The sequence below is a fragment of the Citrus sinensis genome, chromosome 8, assembly GCF_022201045.2.
Source record: "Citrus sinensis cultivar Valencia sweet orange chromosome 8, DVS_A1.0, whole genome shotgun sequence".
NCBI lineage: Eukaryota > Viridiplantae > Streptophyta > Magnoliopsida > Sapindales > Rutaceae > Citrus > Citrus sinensis.
In genome coordinates, this window is record NC_068563.1 from 29458147 (window position 1) to 29477235 (window position 19089).

The window sequence follows — 19089 nt, forward strand, 5'->3', positions numbered from 1 at the left end:
ACATAATATTTGTACAAAAGTTTGTATCCGTATTATTATTGAATTTTAGATATGTAATTCTATGGTATTAGCAAATTATTAAAATAGACATTGAATATAAATTTTTTAGATTAGTTATGACCTGAGATAAAACCGAGGCATTATGCAGTGAAATAAAACTTCAGAAGAAACATGGGCGTACAGCAAGCAATTGAAGTTCAATTTATTCCATTTCCAACTACACATATCGCGTTATATATTTTAGCCTTGTGCCCCCTGTGCATGTACAATAATTGGGCTTCTGGCGTTATGATTGCCATCAGACCACACCAAGGCAGCAGAGAGAAGTTGTCCCGTTAGCATTCCTGTAACAATGACATTAAAAGACTTCTTCTCATTCAAGGACCTAAAAGAGAGAACTTCAGGTACAACTTTGATACTCAATTTTTCATTTTGCAAGATTTTTGCCTTGTAAGTGGAGTTTGGAAGGCCAACGTTTGTAACTGTCCTTGGAAATTTGATTGTGAAAGGCTTCCCAGCTGAAACTTGAGCTGCCATTGAAGGGTAGTTGAGATCTTTTGGGGAAGCTTGCTTTGAGCCTTCAGGACAAGTGCTGTTATCTCCTGAGATGCTTCTAACTTTTCTCTCATCATAACCAATGCTGCAGAGCATATTTATGTAGTCTTGTTTGAAAGTTTCATACACAAGTCCTGGTTTTACAGCTTCAATTGGATTGATATGCCCCGAACCATATGCAAATTCAGCTTCTTCATTGTTGGAAGACTTCATGGGCCATGCTACAAGCAGAGCACAATTTGATGATACAGAAACATAAACTTACAAACAAATTTACCATGAGTTTAGATGATAAAGGATTACCAGTAGTCATAATAGCTGATTTGATGGCAGAAGGAGACCAATCAGGGTGAAATGATTTAACATATGCGGCTACACCAGCAGTATGCGGGCAGGACATGGAGGTTCCTATTAGAATATTATATTTAGCACGCCTTTTATCTTCCGGGTCTATAGATATTGGAGCAATAGGTGAATATGCAGCCAGGATATCTACTCCAGGGGCACTTATATCCGGCTGATTACATTTTAGCATCAAATCAGCATATGCAAATAAATATTTCTAGAGGGGAGCACATTAGTTTCGGAAAATAAATAAATAAATACCTTTAAAATGTCTGGTGCAATTTCATTGGGTCCTCGTGAAGAGAAAGAAGCGACAACAGGAGCATCTGAATCCTTGATTGCTTCAGTTTTTAGTATTTCTGCTTGAGGCTCTCTGTAAATCCAGATGCAAAGACTGAGTTATTTACTGAAATGAAATACAAATGAATTTTTCATCTAATACGGGTATGGATACTTTGCAGTGTTTATGTAGGATATCATGCTGTTGTAGTTGTCAGAGCTTAAGGCCGACGCTGGGAATGAAACAACGAAGGAAACTTTGTCAACAACATTTTTCATGATTGATCCTGCAGCACCAGCTTTTTTAGCCTCAGAATATCCTGGAAATTGATCACATAGAACAATCTTCCCCTTCACCAAGCTAGTATTAAAAGACCCATCTAAACACGTCCTGTAATGCAACAAGAATTTAAGATTGGTTATTTTTTTATTATTATTACAATTATTTCAGATAGGAATTGAAGAGTACAAAAGAGTAATTTAGGAGAAACATACGGGCTGGCAGCGTCATATATGAGCGGCAACTGTTTTCCTTCCAGAGTGAAAGCATTAAGGGAATAACCCTGTTCGTGTAAAATGATTAGTAAAATTATAATACGAAATTTGGGTAGGAATATATGGCTAACTTCATTGAGTAAATGTGGATCCAACGCAAAGAGTGTGATATACGTACCACTACGGTTGTTCCATTTCCCAGAACAACCTTGTCCACAAACAAGCGATCTGTGCCACTGGCTGCTACAGACATCATCCATGGAGCGATGCTCGACACTGATCTTGGTTCAGGACCGCTATTGCCAGCAGAATTTACAACCAGTATTCCTTTTGCCATCGCGTGAAAAGCCCCAATTGCAATGGAATCTTGCGAAAAATCACGTGCATGTCGTGTGCCCATTGAGATTGTAATAATGTCAACTCCATCGGCAATAGCATCATCAAAAGCTGCCAATATATTTGCATCTGAACACCCAAATTCAGAACAGACTTTATATGCAGAAATTCTTGCAGAAGGAACCCCTCCCCTTGCAGTGCCTTGACCTAGTCCGAAAAAACTAACACCCTCTACTCTGTTTCCAGCCGCCGTAGAGGCAGTATGGGATCCATGTCCCTCTTCATCCCTAGCTGTATCATATTCATCGTGTATAGAGTAATATCGAGCTCCAATAATTTTTCTGTAAAACCACCAGCGTGTATATATATATATATATATATATCAATGTTAAAATGTTAGTTCTGTATGGCTAAAACCAAAATAATAGTTAACAGTAGCCAAATGGTAACTTGTATGTATTTAATAAGCATCAGAAGTTGTCAGAGAAGAGAGAACATTTACTTGTTACAAGTGAAATTTCTGCCACCTTGGCAATCACCTTTCCACCTCTTGGGAGCAGGACCAAAACCTTCATCACTGAAACTTTCTGATTCAGGCCAGATTCCGGTGTCTATGACACCTACTATAAGATCACTCTCAACACTTCGATTTCGAGAAACAGATTCATTGAAACCCATAAAATCCCAAGATCTTGTCGTATGGAGCTGCAGAGTTCTACTTGGAAATACAGAGACCACTTCCTCCATTTCTGCATGCATATCACATTTGGAAGATATATGCTTCAATATATTTTTGAAACAAAATAAAAGATATCCCTAGCTAGCTAATTCAGACAGTGACTCATGAAATGTATCGTACTGTACAGAGAACCTACTGGCCAACTTTTCTCTTTCTTGATCAGTAAGCATGGCAACAAATCCATTGAAACTCCTTGTGTAACTTCTAACCAATATATTTTTGACAGATCTGTGCACACAGATTAAGAGGGGGAATTTAAAAGACTTTATAAAAAAAAAGAATAAGAAAAAGAAAAGGAAAAGAAAAACTCTTTGGATTTAGAAGAATGCTACCTTCCCTCGACAATTTTTTGCATAATACTTTCATGGTGTGATGATGGTAAATAGTCCCCATCAGGAAGTGAACCCATGTAGACTATACAGACCTGCATCATTTCAATGAAAATTCAAACAATGAAAGAAAGCCATTACTTATATTAAAATTTGATTAATCATCACATAACAGAGATCGAACACAGCTAATTACTGAAGAACAAATTAATTAAGATAATGCTTGCCTTTCTATCTTGACTAGTGGCACCCCACAATATGTTCATGTTGAGGAAAAAAATGAAGGAAAAGCAATAGAAGAGAAGGAATCCGTTCTTAGGCGCCATAATTAATTGTTAAATGCTTCATGATTAATTAAGCGAAACAAACACTATTTATATTGTGAGTCGTGCCTTAAGATATCTGATTCATGTTTTCTAACCTAAGCATCCATATTCACATCTATGGTTAATATCTCAAGGTCAATAAATGCATTTGCAATTAATGGCTATGAATTGATTGCAATAATCAAGCTATTTGCCTTTATTTGTTAAATTACAGCTATGTTTTGCAATAAAGATATTCAGAGTAAGGTCTAGTAATGAGCAATTAGTAAAGAAAGATAAAGATGTGAAGAACTTAAAAATGCATATATATATATATATAAGAAGCCATTTTTTTGAACATATAAAACGCAAAGAGAACTGCCAGATTCTGAAGTAAATGCTAATTATAGAGTTTTATTATTCTGAAATTCAATAAGAACAGAATCCATAACCCATTTTGGTATGCAAGAACATGTCAGCTTGTACCTGTGGTTTTTCTTTTTCGAGAGCCTTAAACAATATCTTGATAAGTTCTTGCAACCTCGCTCCTTTTCGTTACGAATTAAAACTCTAATCCCTTACCATAAAGAGAAAATTAAAGAATAAAACCAGAGGCAGCATATAGTGGTAAATTCAATGAAAGCCTGTGAACAGTGAAGAAAAGAGAGAATTAGTAATTCTGAATTACATTTATATTTCTCATGCTCATACCAATCCGACATATATATCTAAAGTGGACCTCTTTAATAATAACATTTTCTCAATTGCAGAAAATTTAAAGATCTAAATTACCTTTACTAGCTCATAAAAAGTAATTAATAGATTAATCTAGTATATTGCAAAACAATTTCCTAGTTGGACATTAACAAATTTTACAGTAATTTTTTTATTTATTTATATTCATAAACTATAATTGATATATAATTGTAGTCCGTAGATTAAGAAATTTAAACAAAGTTTAAATTCAATTCGTATCCGTTTGTTTATTAATTCTGTTTAAATAAATTAAATTAATGAAATCAAATATTTTTCAATGGCAGTGGCTCAAATTATAACATATGTAACTTGTATCAAACCTTTAAGTAGCTTCTCATGAGCGCTTAGTTGTTTGCCTAATAACAATTGAGTCATACAGAAAAACTACTTATGAATTTATGTAAGTTACATCATATGTGATATATTAATTCAAAACTGCATAATGAAAGAATAACTAAAAAATAATTAGGAGAAAAAATTACTTATTGAAGATTATTCTCTTGAACTTGACTGGAAACTTGGGAAATATATATTGCAAGAAATTCAAGTTCAATTGGGAATTTTATTTAAATTCTGTACCCCTTGTGAATGTACTACAATTGGACTTCTCACAATGTGACTACCATCAAACCACACTAGGGCTGCTGAGACAATTGATCCACTTGCCAAACCTTTTCCTGTAACGGTCACTATAAAAGACTTCTTCTCATTCAAGGACCTAAAAGAGAGAACTTCCGGCACGACGTTGACACTAATTTTTGAATTTTGCAAGATTCTTGCCTTGTAAGTTGAGTTCGGAAGGCCAATGTTCGTAACTGTTCTTGGAAATTTGATTGTGAAAGACTCCCCGGATGAAACTTGAGCTGCCATTGAAGGGTAATTAAGATCTTTCGGGGATGTTTTCTCTGAGCCTTTAGAGCAGGTGCTGTTATCTCCGGATATTGTTCTAAGTTTGTCCACATCATAACCCATGCTGCAGAGCATGTTTATGTAATCTTGTTTGAAAGCTTCGTATACAAGACCTGGATTGGTAGCTTTTACCGGATTAATATGTCCTGATCCGTATGCAAATTCAGCTTGTGTATTTTTGGAAGAATTCATCGGCCATGCTACGGGCAGAACAAATTTATTTCTTCAGAAGTGTAAAACTATTAAGTAATTATCAGAACAGCATGGATGATAAAATAAAGGATTACCTGTAGTCATTATAGCAGATTTGATGGCAGAAGGAGACGAATCAGGGTGAAATTATTTAACATATGCAGCCACACCAGCAGCATGAGGACATGCCATGGATGTTCCGGATATTATATTGTATTTAACATGCCTCTTGTTGGGTTTGAGAAAAAAATTTCTAATCTTAAATAATTAGTTTCCAACACCAGTAATTACTTTCGGTATTGAAAACTAGGGGACTGGTGTTTGGGTTAGATTTTTCCAGTAACGTTTGAAAATATGGTCAACCCCAATCTATTCAGAACTCATCAGTATCGAGCTGACCTCATAAGCACGACTTGGAGCCTATGTTGGCAATTTGGTTTACAAATACGACCTGAGATTTATGTGAACAACCGGGTTTAAAAAAACAACCTTGAACCTACATGAGCGACAGGAAAATTCACCAGTCCCACCTGGAAATGAAGAAATCCGACCTCAAAATTTATTTGTCCGACCCGGGAATTAGTTTGACATGGAAAGTTATTGGTTTAAATAACGTGGCCTAATTTTTAGGGAAGTTGTACGCCACGATTTGTTAAACCGTCTCCAATTATTAACCACTCGCAACTGCTGAAGAAGGTGGGCTAAAGTTAAGGGAGTAACCACCCACGACCAAGGGCTATTTAAGCTGAAGAGGGCAACAGAGAAGGGGGTTAGCAAAAATGAACCAAAAACTCTACAAGTGACCTATCTAAGAGCCTTAACATTCCTTACCAGATTTTTAGTTCCTCTATCGGAAAATTCATTTATTTTGAACTCATTCACAATTCTTCCCTTTCATTTTTATCTCTTTATACACAATTTCTGACTTAAGCATCGGAGGGTCTGAGCCGGAACCCCACCGGCGTATCCTAACCGTGTTTTCTGATTGACAGGTATAGAAAATTACGGTCATATTGGCGTTTGAGCTTGGATTCGCGCTGTAATTCCCCAAAAGAAACAAATTCAGCTGTTGATGTCGTTTTTCAGCATCAACACCTCTCATCTTCAATGTCCCTGGAAATTGGGGCAAGAGGTGAATATGCAGCCAAGATATTAACTCCAGGGGCGCTTATATCTGGCTGGATTATATTTGGGAACCAAATTAGCTCAATGTAAATAAATAATTCTATGGAAGACAGCTCCAGGTTCTACAAATATGTATATTTGTATATTGAAATACCTTCAAAATGTCAGGTACATATTTATTTGGCCCGCGTGAGGAGAATGACGCAACAATAGGAGCATCAGAATCCTTGATCACTGAAGTTTTCAGTATCTCTGCTTGAGGATTTCTGGTAATCCATATTCAAAGATATGAGTTATTTTTTTGGGAAAAAAAAAACAAAATGATACTGCTCCTAAGAAAGTTCATTATTACTTGGTAGAATTGATGTATGATGCTGTTGAATTTGTCAGGGGTTACAGTCGAAGCTGGAAATGGAAGAATTAGAGAAACATTGTAAAGTCTATTATCTTTCAAGATTAATCCAGCAGCACCAGCCTCACGGGCTACATGATATCCACTAAATTCATCACATAGCACTATATTTCCCTTCACTAAGCTATCAACAACACACCGACAACGCCTGCAATGCAATAAGATATCAAACTTTTGAATAGTTTGATTTTTCCTTTATAAAGAAGTTCACAGTTGAAAAATGAGTCGTTAACTTACTTAGCATAATCTTCGGTGCAGGAGCTTGAATTCGTAACTCCTTTCCCATATAGTAGCGGAAACATTTTTCCTTTATGTGTGAAAGCATTTATTGAATAACCTTGTTTGTGTATGCAGATCATTAGTGTTGATGCCAAAAAATGACCTCAACAGCTGAATTTGTTTTTTTTTTGGGAATTACCTGCCAACCAGAAAACACAGTTAGGATACGCCGGTGGGGTTCCTGCGTAGACTCTCCGATGCTTAAGTCAGAAATTATGTATAAAGGGAGAAAAATGAGAATGAAGAATTATGAATGAGTTAAAACCAAGTAATTTTCCGGTAGAGGGGCTGAAAATCTTGTAGAAGCTTTGGTTGATTTTTCTAACCCCTGGCCTGATGCGCTCTTCAGTTTAAATAGGCTTTTGGTCGTGGACAGTTACCTCATTAACTTCAACCCGCTTTCTTTATCAGTTGCAAGTGGTTGTCAATTCGAGGTGATTTAAATAGATCGTGGCACACAACTTCCCTATAAATTAGGCCACGTTCTCTTAACTAGCAATTTTTCATGTCAAGCTAATTCTCAGGTCGGACAAGAGAATTTCGAGGTCTGATTACTTCACTTTCAGACTAGACAGATGAATTTCTCAGTCGCTCATATAACCTTGAGGTTGTATTCTTAAACTAGGTCATTCACATAGATCTCATATTGTACTTGTAAATCAGGTCGCCAACATAGGCTCCAGGTTGTACTTATGAGGTCAACTCAATAGTAATAAGTTCTGAGTAGATTAGGATCGACTATATTTCGAGCCACTACCAGAAAAATCCAACCCAAACAGTTAGTATCCTAAAAGAAAATTTTGATGTGTATATTTGCCAATTAGACTGGGTTAACGCAGAGACGAGAGACTGTGAAACTGAAACGTACCACAATTGTCTTTCCATTTCCAAGAACAACCTTGTCTACAAACAGACGATCAGTGGTACTTGCTGCCACAGACATCAACCATGGAGCTATGCTAGAGGTAAAGCCTGCTTTAGGACCGTTATTGCCAGCAGAATTTACTGTCAGTATTCCTTTTGTCATCGCGTGAAAAGCACCAATTGCAATGACATCATGTGCCAAGTCCACTGCTGATGTATCTCCTAATGATATTGTTATGATGTCAACACCATCAGCAATAGCATCATCGAAAGCGGCCAATATTTTTTCCCCCTCACACCCTGCTGGGTAACAGACTCTATATGCAGAAATTCTAGCAGAAGGAACCCCTCCTCTTGCCATGCCTTGTCCTATTCCTAAGAAACTAGCATCCTTCACTTTGTTTCCAGCAGCCGTTGAGGCAGTGTTGGATCCATGACCCTCTTCATCAATAGCACTACCATTTCCATCGTCTCTAAAAGAGTAATATCGAGCTCCAATTATTTTGCTACGAAATGATAAATATATATTAGTCAGAAAATCTCAGCCTTCTATGGCTAAACATAATAACAAATACAATCTCTCAAAGGATAAGAAAAGACCATTACTTGTTGCAAGTGAAATTTTTGCCACCATCACAAGCACCTTTCCACTTCTTGGGAGCAGGACCAAAACCTTCATCACTAAAACTCTCTGATTGAGGCCAGATTCCAGTGTCTATTACACCTACTATAAGATCACTCTCAACAGTTCGTCTTTGAGTAATAGATTCGTTGAAACCCATAAAATCCCAAGATCTTGTTGTATGAAGCTGGAGGGTTCTACTTGGAAATACTGAGACCACTCCTTTCATGCCTGCATATCACAGTTGCAATATAAACGCTTCCAATTTAAAAACAATCACAATATGTGCATAATGAATCACAGAACTTACCAGCCAACTTTTGAATCTCATGATCAGTGAGCTTGGCAGCAAATCCATTGAAACTCCTCTTATAACTTCTAACCAATATATTTTCGGCAGAGCTGCACGTACATCACAGGAAGTGAGAGTGTTTGAAATAAGAATTAAACAAATATTTGAATTAATCCGCAGGATTTAATACTACCTGCCCTCAACAACTTCTTCCAAAATGCTTTGATGGTGTGATGATGGTAAATACTCCCCCTCAGGAAGTGACCCCATGTAGACAATATAGACCTTCACCAATAAAAAATAGCAATTCATATAAAAGGAAGAAAGTGATCGTCATATAGATTCCTTAATCATCCAAAAATGGGGAGCAACTAATTGATGAAGAACCAATGCAATACTTGCCTCTCTATCCTCATTATTGGCACCCCACAATAGGCTTGTGTTGAGGTAAAGAATGAAGGACAAGCACTGAAAGAAAATGAACCGATTCTTAGCCATGGTTCTCTGCTTCAAAAGGAAAAGCAGCTTATTTCTCTTTAAATTGTGATACATGTCAACTCCTGTTTAATATGCTGCCATATTTGTTTTCCTTTATAAAGATTACATCTTCTCTGTTACAGCTAATCAATTATTGTAATCAATAAATTATTTTTCCCAACTGGGCTGAGTTTTCCTAATAGAGATTATCTTACAATGCTGTTGAGTTATGCTATGCATCCGGTGGCGATTTTTTACCCTTTTTTTTCTATATAAATTGTAAGTCATGCTCTTTCCATTTATTTTATCCAAATCCAAATGCATTAACATTTGAGAGTGTTGCGACCATATCCATACCATAGGCATATTCAGCTTCTGCATTCTTTGAAGCATACGTGGGGCACAAGAAAGTCTTATTAGTTGACAAAATAGCAGAGAGTGCTTACGCAACGACACAATAGCACGTGATCATTAGAAACTCCTAGTGAAGCGACATCGTTTTATTTTTCTCGTTTGAGTCTAAAACCCCCGATAATTCTCAGATTCGTCTGCAGAATTTGCGGAACGCCAATGGCAACTCGCTTATTTTCAAGATCAAAAATCCCCATTTTGGCTTCAATCGTCCTTCAAAACCTCACTAAAAATCCCTCTAAAAACTTTTCATTTCTTGCATTTAAACCCAAAAGCCCAATTGTAGACTTCGTTGCGCATGAACCCATATTGGGGCTTAGGCAATACCATGACGGGAGGCCAAGAGGCTCACTCTGGAGAGGGAAGAAGCTGATTGGAAAAGAGGCGCTTTTTGTGATACTGGGTTTGAAGAGATTTAAGGATGACGAAGAGAAGCTTCAAAAGTTCATCAAGACACACGTTTTAAGGCTCCTTAAAATGGACATTGTTGCTGTTCTCATTGAACTTGAGCGCCAGGAAGAGACCATTTTAGCTGTTAAGGTATTAGTTGTCTTGCTTTTATTTGCTAAATTGGGTCTTTTGAGGTTTTTAATGTGTGCGTGTGTGTGTTCGTAGTTTATATGTTTGTCAACTGTTTGATAAAATGCTCCAAAGGGATTTTGCATAGTCATTTATCTTATGATAATCTGCATGGCCTTACCAGCAACTTATTTTATTTTCAGATATTTGATATCATAAGAAAACAAGACTGGTATCAGCCTGATGCGTATATTTACAAGGATCTGATTATTGCATTAGCAAGAACTGGAAAAATGAATGAAGCAATGCAGGTGTGGGAAAGCATGAGAAAGGAGGATTTGTTTCCTGATTCACAAACTTACACTGAAGTCATCAGGGGATTCTTGAAGGACGGTTCACCTGCTGATGCAATGAACATTTATGAGGACATGATAAAGTCTCCAGACCCGCCAGAAGAGTTGCCTTTCAGAATTTTGTTAAAGGGGCTTCTACCGCACCCGCTTTTGAGGAGCAAAGTCAAGAAAGATTTTGAGGAGCTCTTTCCTGAAAAACATGCTTATGATCCTCCTGAAGAGATTTTTGGCAAATTATGAGGTTTGCATTTGTACTTCTCTTCAACTGAAATCAATTTTGCAACTGAAGTTGGGGGTAATAAAAATAATGTTTAAAGAGTTTTAACTAACCCACCAAAAAAATTGGCCAACTAAAATTTTGGCATATATATAATGATTCTTCTAAGAATTAAGTGAGTCAATTCAAGTTACCCCTATGATAGGATGATCAATGTGAGATAGTTGTTGAAAGCTGGAGGCATGTAATGGGATTGGTTATGCAACTATCAATCTCAATCTGGCTCACTTATTGGGTGCTTGGTTGTCAGCCAAAACTCATCTCTATGCAATAGACATTACTTCTAACTTAAGGGTGATTGGATGCCAGGTCTGCTGTTGTGATTCCCGTCTATCAGCAATATGCCTAGTTAATGCAAGCAAACTAATGAGGAAGGAAGTAATGTGAATTCTGCATCCACAATAAGGAGGTAGGCTTGAGCTTGTTCAGATTGGTTATGATGCAAAATTGATCTGATTTTGATCAATTCACATGGTTTAAGGTTTTATAACCTAACAGATGATATGATCCTTCCCAACCACTTAGAGGACATTGAAATCAGCAGGCTGAGAAGAAATCATTTTACAAAGGGAAAATAAGAAATGGGCCGTTCCATGCAAGTAGATGTGATATTGTCATAATTTAGGTGCCAGTTTATTTGTCCAGTTACCGAGTTTTGCTACCTAAGCTGTGATATGTTGTGAAAGATGCTTTTATTAATAAGCAAGAGTTGCTGCACATTTTCTTCCCTTGTCGTCCATTATTAAAGTCTTCTCAGGATGCTATGTCATATGAGCTTCTTGTTTTTGTGGAGTGTTATTAGTCTTTAATGCGCATTATCCCACCTGCTTTTTGAAGTTTGACAGACTGATGATAATGCTTTCTTTTTAATGATTTCATGACAGTATCAATCTCCAAGATTACCAGAGCCTTTGTTGTGAAAGGCATATTCATTGGGCTGCCTCACCTGAACGGCAACTTAGTTTGAGAAATTTGTGTTCATGAGAGTATCTTATTTTCAGTTGTTAAACTGGACTGTTAATATTTTAGGCTGCTCGAACTGGGATGAGAAAATGGATTTTCCGGCACTATGTCGATGTGATTTCAGCTGGGTATAACCTTCAGCTTTAAAAGAAAACTTAATTGTCAGATCCCTTCGTCAAGTGGGCATGTCGGACTGGCATAGGTATCAGGATCACGGATCAGGATCTCTTTTGATGTGATTTTTATCTGATCAAATTCTGATAATATGATTGTGGTTAATAAATTAAGAAGAAAAAATTATTAAATCTTAATCATTCACTAACGGTAAAATACAGGTGACACAAGATTTATAAAAGATCAAGAGTGCTCAGATCAGGAGAGGATCTTAATTTCAATGTTGCCGCCCACGTTTTATTCTTTTCCAATTTAACATTTGTTATCTTTACCTTCGTGTTTTTAAAAGAAATTATAAATTTAAAAGAAGGAAATTTGCGATTCCTGTACTATTTTGGGATGTTAATTTATTATCGAAGAGCTACCTTCATCAACACACTGCATTTTGTTTATTATACTTAAAAAAAAAAAAGACAATGCAATGAGATTCAGGATAGAAGACAACATATATATGCATTAAATGCCAATCATAACTCATGCAGGGAACCTTGCTTTTTCACCGCACAATCAAGTGAAATAAATCCGACCACAACTTGAGCCAGTTGTAGAATTCACCAATCAGGAAACAGCCGTCAGCTAGTGAGTTGGCCCATCAAGCTTTAGGTTAATGATTTGCTTTGGCTGGCTCTTATTGTATGCAAATCTCCTAGTTGTGCTGTAGACCCCACTACATGCATGCGTGTACACTTGACATCTAACATTTGTTAGGTTATGAAAGTTGCCTTTGCAGTGAAAAAGTCTAAATCAGATGTGTATCGTATTCGTATCAACATCACGTCCATCTGATAAAATCACACAAACACATGCACGGGATATTACATTGACTACTTTTCTTCAAAGATTAGGTAGCAATAGAACGGCTATGAATGGTGTCTTAGTATTATAGTATCTCTATTAATATTTGAAGAAAAATGGAATCAACTATTTTGGGGCACATCCAAAAGAAAACAAAGTGGAGTGGGTAAGCAACCTTATCTATTTATCCATACATTTGATACATATCTTCAATTCTCACACTCAATGAAAGTCTCTCCCACCAAAGTTATTGGCTAGGGTAAGAGAAATGGTCAGATATTGGATTTGAGGGAAGAAGATGAACATTGTAGTGTATTTTGACTCTATAGTATCAAGAGAGGTTGCTTTTATCCGTTATTTGTCACGTAGCGCAAGATGGCATGTCCACCTAGGATGACAAATGGACCCTATGTGGCACTTATCCGTTATGTTTTGTTGAAAATAAAGAGAACGATATTATACGCTATAAGGTACAGTTGTGATTTGTGAATGAGAGGGGATCATCACAATGAAGGTTCCTCCAAATCTTTAGATGTTAAAAAAAGTAGAGAAAAAAGAAGGAATCCTCTACAAAATACCGCAAGAGGAAGCTTTTTCTCGATGATGATGGCACATGGGCGGCATAGCTGCCAATGCCGTCTCTGTCTTATAAATTTAGTGGCTTAAGTGACAAAAAATTCATAAAGACTTATCTTTACTTGCACTGGTGCTTCTGCTTTTGCTTTGTTTCTTTCTTTCTCTTGCAGAAACCTTATCTGTTTCTTTCAATAACTTTGTTTTTTCTTAGAAGTTTTAATGGATGGGAAGAGAGAAATGTCTTCTTCTTTCTCATTTACTGCTGATCTTTTTGGCACCAAGAAGTCACCACCATCATCATCTACAGGGATTTTTGCATCCATTTTGTCACCTCCATCAACGGTATACTGATATTAACATACATATACACGTGCTAAGTGCTTTTGCTATGCTTGTTCTTATGTTCTTTCAATATAGAATATAATATCCACTGGTTTATTCTTTGGTAATAAAGGCTTTTTAATGCAATGAAATAAGAAAAGAAATGGAGAAAGGGGTAAGAAAAATTTATTTTGGTGTGATTTGAATTCAACCTTTTTGTATGCTTACACCTAAGCTTCTTGTTTGATACTAAATGGCGATGTCAACAGAGTCTTAAACTTTTTGGGCCTTTGACCACATTTTCTGTTCCTATAGCAAGACCATGAAGATAAAGGATTGGCTAAATGGGTTCTATGATCAAATGAAAATAGCTCATCAAATTAAAAGTCTGAATTTCTCGCTTTTGATCCTCAGGCCATGGGAAGGAACTCCTCAAATTCTGAAATTTTAGGATCTTGGCAGGAACAGCCTGCAGGAAACCAAGCCTGGAACACCAAACAAGGAACTCCAGGTTTTTATCAAGCTGCTTTCATGTTCCTATTGTTTTTACTCATTCTTTCTGCTTGTGAAATTCTGAGTTACTGTCTAATTATTAGACATAGAAACTACAGTTTGGAGAATATCATCGAAGACTCTGCTTTTTTTTCTTTTTTCTTTTTTTTCCCTGAACTATAAGCTCTGCATACTGAGAGTGCAAGCTGTAACATACCCAACAAGGATAAGAGTTATATTTTTAAGGAAGAAAGAGCAGAACCATGCCATCTAAGCTCGTCTCTTTATTACGGTGGGCAAGACATCTATTCCCATTCTCTGGACACCCGTACCCCTGCATCCTACCCTTTGGTGAGTCTCGATTATTTGATCACCTGAGCTGTGCCTTGATATTTTTATTATGATTAGTTCAGGAGATGATGCATCAAAGTAATTCTGCCTATGTGACTTCTGAATGAATTAGTTTAAGAAAGATGGGGAAGATGATGACAGCGACAACTCAAATGGTGCCTCTAGAGGAAACTGGTGGCAAGGTACTCAGATTTAGATAAAGATACCACTAGTTTTCCAATAAAGCAATGATTCCACACTATGCTAACAAAGTAACATGTACAAACTTCTGACTTCCTTTTCTGCAGGTTCCCTCTATTATTAGAATCTTTCTGTCCCTTGGCATATGAATTATGCTCCTATTTTAAGGTACGTTCTCGTAAAAGTTAGAGGTGAATGGATCATTCTAATGTTATGCTCATTTATTCTCTTTCACTCAGTAAGTTTGGCCAAATAAACCCTTTGCACTCTCTCTTTGCTTTTGTCTATGTCACTGATCAAATTTTACTTTCAGCAGATACCTAGCACAACTTGTGTAAGCATAGACCACATAAATGAAACTGTTCATTATTCACCGAAAAGAAACCTGATTCCTTTAGTTGAGTTATTTTTAACTTTCTTTGAAGGTTTACCACATCTGGGTTGCCTCTTGCTGTGCAGACTGCAGAATCTTTTCTCCAGAAGAAAAATTATCAAAATGAAATTTAATTTGTTCTTCTGCTGTCTGAATTTCATATTTTGCAGGAATTCCTAAGTCTAGTGGAGTGATGATTGAAGACGTGCATTATAAATAAACAGCTGTTTGCGAGAGCTAACAGTGTTAATCTAACGGCTTCTCCTGTCCATTTTTCTTCATGTGATCTCGTTGTTTTTCCTTTTTCCTGGAAATGATTGAGAGAATGAGTAATATTTATTTACCTCCGTAAACTGGGCTAAATTCCTAAGAGGCAATTCAATGTTGTCTTTTTGTAAGCTCGGAGAAGCAGAAAAAGAACATATGTTGTGGATGCTTCAAGGTTATTATCTAATTCAGTGTATTCCTTTCTGTGGCTGTGACCTTAACAGAATTACAACATCCGTAGTTTCTGTTAGCCATACAAAAATATTGAAGAATTCAAGGCAAACAAAGAAAATGTAAATCTGATACTGCTGCATTAAAGAGCAAATGGAAGTTGTACAGAACAGTGCTACAAACATCAACGATGAGTGAACTTTAGATATAGATGTCTCAATACCTACAGTTTTTGTCAACTATTTTACGGTTCAATTTTCAGCATCGGTAGCTGGCAAGAGTAAGTACCTCTAGCGCGGGCCCTGAGATCTGTAATTTAAATTTGTTACCTCTTTTGAGGCCAATTACAGCCTGCATGTTCAAAAATGCGAAGGCAAATATCAGTAGTGTCGAAACAGCAGGACTGGAAATAGAAAAAACTATAAGCACTTATACTTCAGCCAAAACTCTAAAGTATCTGGAAAGTTATAACTTCTACAAGCCCAGTTGCGTTCTATCAATCTCTTCACCTGGGGATAGATCCTGTGGCAACACAAAGTCAATTTCTTTTTTTTCTCTTAAGTCCTAACGCACTTGGATAAAATTGCATTGCTCTCACTGTCGAAGGACCTTCCCTAATGTCGCTAAACATTATATAGCTAGCCACTGAAAGATGCTTCTCCAGGTAGGAGACAAAAATGATATTTATTTTCTAAATTAATGGAGACTGGTACTTGCAATTGTTTTCCCCATTCTTCTCATCATTTGATATGCAAAGAAATAGCCTTTCATAGGCAGCTGCCATTTTCGTGGCAGTGAACAAGTTTAGCCCTCTCTTCCTAGCAACCAGACCTTTCTTTTCTAAAACTTCCCTGCCATCTGCCCATATCCCATACAGAGCTTTCTTTACGGATTCTACTTGAGGTGAAAATAAATAACCCATATCTGTGCCAACAATTACTGATCCTACAATGCTGGCAAGTCTTGTCGCCATCAGTGGTTTACCAGAAAGCATTGCTTCCAACACAGTATGGTCCAATCCTTGAGCTCGAAGAGTAGGATTCACAAAAATATCTATCGCATTATAAAACATTGCCAATCGAGTTTGATCCAACGGTCCCAAAACAATTACATTGGTCCCAAGATCTCTGTATCTAGCACCCCAAGGACCATCTCCAGCAACTAGAAAAACAGTGCTTCTACGGAATGTATCATTCTCCGCGAGGAGTTGCTTTAGAGCTTCAAACATTAGAGGGTGTCCTTTATCCTTCACCAGCCTCCCAGCCATTCCCAAAACCAATGATCTATTTTCTGGGATCCCAAATTTCTTTTTGAAATCCTTCCCCACGGCAACATCTGGCTTGAAAACCTCTTCATCCACGCCATTGAGAATGACATGAACTCGTTCTTCTGGGATCATATAAATCCTTTTCAAGACATCTCCACAGTGATCACTTGTAGCAACATGGTGAGCATACTTTGGGAAAAACTTCACCTCTTCGATAACTTTACTGGCTCTTTCAGCCAATGCGTATGCTTGTGGTTCCTCAGGAGTTCTCAGAAGCTCTTGAATTATGTCAGAATGAATTGTTTCGTAAGCAATTCCATGCCAAGAAACTACCACGTTGGTTAGATTCCTAGCTCGTGTGTGCCTAAGCCCAACGCTTTCGGTGTGGATCACATCAAAGGGTTTCCCAGTTGAATTTTGGGTTTGTAATTGCTGCCAGACTATGGACTGGTCTAGATAACCAGCAGCAGTTGGTTTTGAGAGGTGAAAATACAGACTACTTATTGGATATGTTGGGAAAGAGCAGTTTAAGCAAGAGGCAGTGAAGATATGGAGCTCATGCCCTCTTTTGGCAAGGGCAAGATGGAGGGTCAAGGCGTGCCGTTCAAGCCCTCCAGCATGAGATCTATGAGGCCATTTCTTGACAAAAAGTGCAATTTTAAGAAGCTTTAACGGCGGGTTTGAGGGAAAAGAAAGATGGTTCCAGGCAGAGGGGAACCAAAGAAGATCAATGAATTTATCTTGTTTCTGAGTCATTATTTGGTTCTGGGAATAGCATGGACCAGAGCAATGACACCAATATAGAAATGAAATGAATGAAAATGCAGAGAGAACAAAAAAGACGCAACAGAAAGAACGAAAGCTGAAGATCAGTACTTGCTCCCTCGCCATGAAATTGCAAGAAAATGAGATCAGAATGAATCTCTTCACAACTTTTTCTCCTAACTAGCAAACTCTAATGAGACAACATGCAGGAGATGAACTACATACATGGAAGCTTATGGAATTTTTTGAGCTTTGATTGTGGAAATGAAGGCACCTGCGCATGGAGGTCCCTTGATTCAAGAGGAGCAGATCTAAATTATGGGCAATTACCGTAAGTTTTTCAAGAAAAATAATGAATCTTGCCTAAGCAGCAACAAGATCCATTGACTTGAAGATTAAATAATACTTTCTTTGATATAGGAGAAAACTTCGAGTTATTTCATCTGCTCACTTTCAATGGCTTGAAGTTTTGTTTATTCTAATTTATCAACTTAATATATATTGGAACAAACAAAACTTCAAAACTTTGAAACAGCCAGAGCAAGTTCCTAAGGTCATATAATAATACAATAAACATAAACTAAATGAACCATTCCCAAGAATCTGCAATTAACTACTCCGCACAGTCAACCAAACCATGTACCTAAACAACCAAATTATGCAAATATTAGTCAATAGAATAACAGTACTCAATTTAACTATATTGATTAATTATATATTCATTTTTAACGAGAGAAGGCATAAAGCACTAGGCCAACATAAATAGCAAGTGCCAAAGGGACTAAAGTCACGAGAGGAGATATTGCAGCCAAAGTGTGAAAACTCTTGCAACCCAAGACCCCCAACTTAATTTGAACCATATTCACCAGTGCCATCGTCAAGAACCCGCATCCGAAGACCGACCCGACAGCAGAAACGAGTATCCCAAAGCGTAAAACCATTAGGTTCACACGCAGAATAGTCATACTAAGGCCGCGTTCTTCATATTCTCTGTTACCATTAGCAATCTTGATGGCTTGTTTTAGAGCTGAGGCAATGAGGCTAGAGAAGAGGAAGGAGCTGAAGGAGTACACGTGGCATGAGACTAAGTTCTCAGCAATGGCGAGCCCTGCGGAACATGAACCGGAGACGAGGGTGGCGGCGGGATCAGGATACAACGTTAGGCCGAGGAAGAGTCCTAACGTGAACAACGAATTAACGTGAATGATGCCATCTAATGCCATAATGTGGATGGTGGTGGTGCTTAATTTCCGATGTGGCATTACATTGGCCATTTTTTTGAGGAGCTGAAAGTGGGAAGGAATGTAAGAAACGTGCAACACGTTTGCTGGTTTTATAAAACCAAAGCTTTTTTTTTTGTTAGTTATAAGATGTTGCAAGCAATGCAGGCGTGGCGTTGAAGATAGAAAGTTGTTAAAATTTGAATGGGACATAACGTGTCTTCGCGGGCAAGGGACGGACTCGAACCCGGGTCACCCGCGTGACAGGCCGGACTACTTACATTATTGACAGGAGAATGGTCG

At 37.4% G+C, this 19089-nt stretch overlaps 6 protein-coding genes across 18 annotated transcripts; 2 read left to right on the forward strand and 4 right to left on the reverse strand.

Moving 5' to 3' along the window:
- Window positions 1-178: 178 nt before the first annotated feature.
- On the reverse strand, window positions 179-3448 carry LOC102615850 (subtilisin-like protease SBT4.5). The gene is made up of 10 exons (XM_015533336.3): window positions 3306-3448; window positions 3082-3173; window positions 2886-2977; window positions 2513-2759; window positions 1853-2351; window positions 1675-1742; window positions 1355-1570; window positions 1162-1273; window positions 859-1072; window positions 179-776 (listed from the first exon to the last, which is right to left on the reverse strand). The coding sequence occupies exons 1-10, from the start codon at window positions 3402-3404 to the stop codon at window positions 241-243; spliced, it is 2175 nt and encodes a 724-aa protein (XP_015388822.2). The 5' UTR covers window positions 3405-3448; the 3' UTR covers window positions 179-240.
- A 1240-nt stretch (window positions 3449-4688) lies between these two features.
- Window positions 4689-9119, reverse strand: LOC102619346 (subtilisin-like protease SBT4.3). Its single transcript, XM_052432816.1, is given in 11 exon segments — window positions 4689-5248; window positions 5336-5466; window positions 6336-6418; window positions 6520-6631; window positions 6718-6738; window positions 6740-6925; window positions 7015-7121; window positions 7931-8426; window positions 8527-8773; window positions 8853-8944; window positions 9028-9119. Coding segments are annotated over 11 exon segments (2112 nt in total). The 5' UTR covers window positions 9105-9119.
- Window positions 9120-9699: 580 nt separating this feature from the next.
- LOC102616143 (protein THYLAKOID ASSEMBLY 8-like, chloroplastic) lies at window positions 9700-15742 on the forward strand. Of its 13 annotated transcripts, none has more exons than XR_008050924.1 (10): window positions 9705-10262; window positions 10445-10835; window positions 11181-11280; window positions 11756-13721; window positions 14115-14211; window positions 14377-14543; window positions 14656-14725; window positions 14831-14891; window positions 15037-15120; window positions 15267-15742. XR_008050924.1 is itself a non-coding variant. In XM_006488348.4 (3 exons), the coding sequence occupies exons 1-2, from the start codon at window positions 9882-9884 to the stop codon at window positions 10832-10834; spliced, it is 771 nt and encodes a 256-aa protein (XP_006488411.1). In that variant the 5' UTR covers window positions 9705-9881; the 3' UTR covers window position 10835; window positions 11181-11640. The 13 variants fall into 13 exon arrangements, 1 of the variants encoding a protein (XP_006488411.1); XR_008050929.1 differs by having other exon boundaries at window positions 15037-15057; window positions 15149-15742; XR_008050928.1 differs by having other exon boundaries at window positions 15037-15057.
- LOC102616829 (uncharacterized) lies at window positions 13599-14847 on the forward strand. The gene is made up of 5 exons (XM_006488352.4): window positions 13599-13721; window positions 14115-14211; window positions 14377-14543; window positions 14656-14725; window positions 14831-14847. Exons 1-5 carry the CDS (start codon window positions 13599-13601, stop codon window positions 14845-14847), a joined length of 474 nt encoding a protein of 157 aa, XP_006488415.1.
- Window positions 15667-18253, reverse strand: LOC102619641 (uncharacterized). Its single transcript, XM_015533317.3, has one exon. The coding sequence runs from the start codon at window positions 17690-17692 to the stop codon at window positions 16226-16228; it is 1467 nt and encodes a 488-aa protein (XP_015388803.1). The 5' UTR covers window positions 17693-18253; the 3' UTR covers window positions 15667-16225.
- Window positions 18247-19088, reverse strand: LOC107178367 (uncharacterized). Its single transcript, XM_015533434.3, has one exon. It carries the CDS (start codon window positions 18997-18999, stop codon window positions 18292-18294), a length of 708 nt encoding a protein of 235 aa, XP_015388920.1. The 5' UTR covers window positions 19000-19088; the 3' UTR covers window positions 18247-18291.
- Between the last annotated feature and the right edge of the window lies 1 nt (window position 19089).

Bases quoted from the DNA above. Each gene is read 5' to 3' on its own strand.
- LOC102615850 (XM_015533336.3), bottom strand. From the start codon at position 3,404: ATGGCGCCTAAGAACGGATTCCTTCTCTTCTATTGCTTTTCCTTCATT. The intron at 1,743-1,852 runs GTACGTATATCA...TTACACGAACAG, and splicing joins GAAATGGAACAACCGTAGTG to GGTTATTCCCTTAATGCTTT. The intron at 1,571-1,674 runs GTATGTTTCTCC...GTTGCATTACAG, and splicing joins ATATATGACGCTGCCAGCCC to GACGTGTTTAGATGGGTCTT.
- LOC102616143 (XM_006488348.4), top strand. From the start codon at position 9,882: ATGGCAACTCGCTTATTTTCAAGATCAAAAATCCCCATTTTGGCTTCA. The intron at 10,263-10,444 runs GTATTAGTTGTC...TTTTATTTTCAG, and splicing joins AGACCATTTTAGCTGTTAAG to ATATTTGATATCATAAGAAA.
- LOC102616829 (XM_006488352.4), top strand. From the start codon at position 13,599: ATGGATGGGAAGAGAGAAATGTCTTCTTCTTTCTCATTTACTGCTGAT. The intron at 13,722-14,114 runs GTATACTGATAT...TTTGATCCTCAG, and splicing joins TTTTGTCACCTCCATCAACG to GCCATGGGAAGGAACTCCTC. The intron at 14,212-14,376 runs GTTTTTATCAAG...CTGAACTATAAG, and splicing joins CACCAAACAAGGAACTCCAG to CTCTGCATACTGAGAGTGCA.
- LOC102619641 (XM_015533317.3), bottom strand. From the start codon at position 17,692: ATGGCGAGGGAGCAAGTACTGATCTTCAGCTTTCGTTCTTTCTGTTGC.
- LOC107178367 (XM_015533434.3), bottom strand. From the start codon at position 18,999: ATGTCCCATTCAAATTTTAACAACTTTCTATCTTCAACGCCACGCCTG.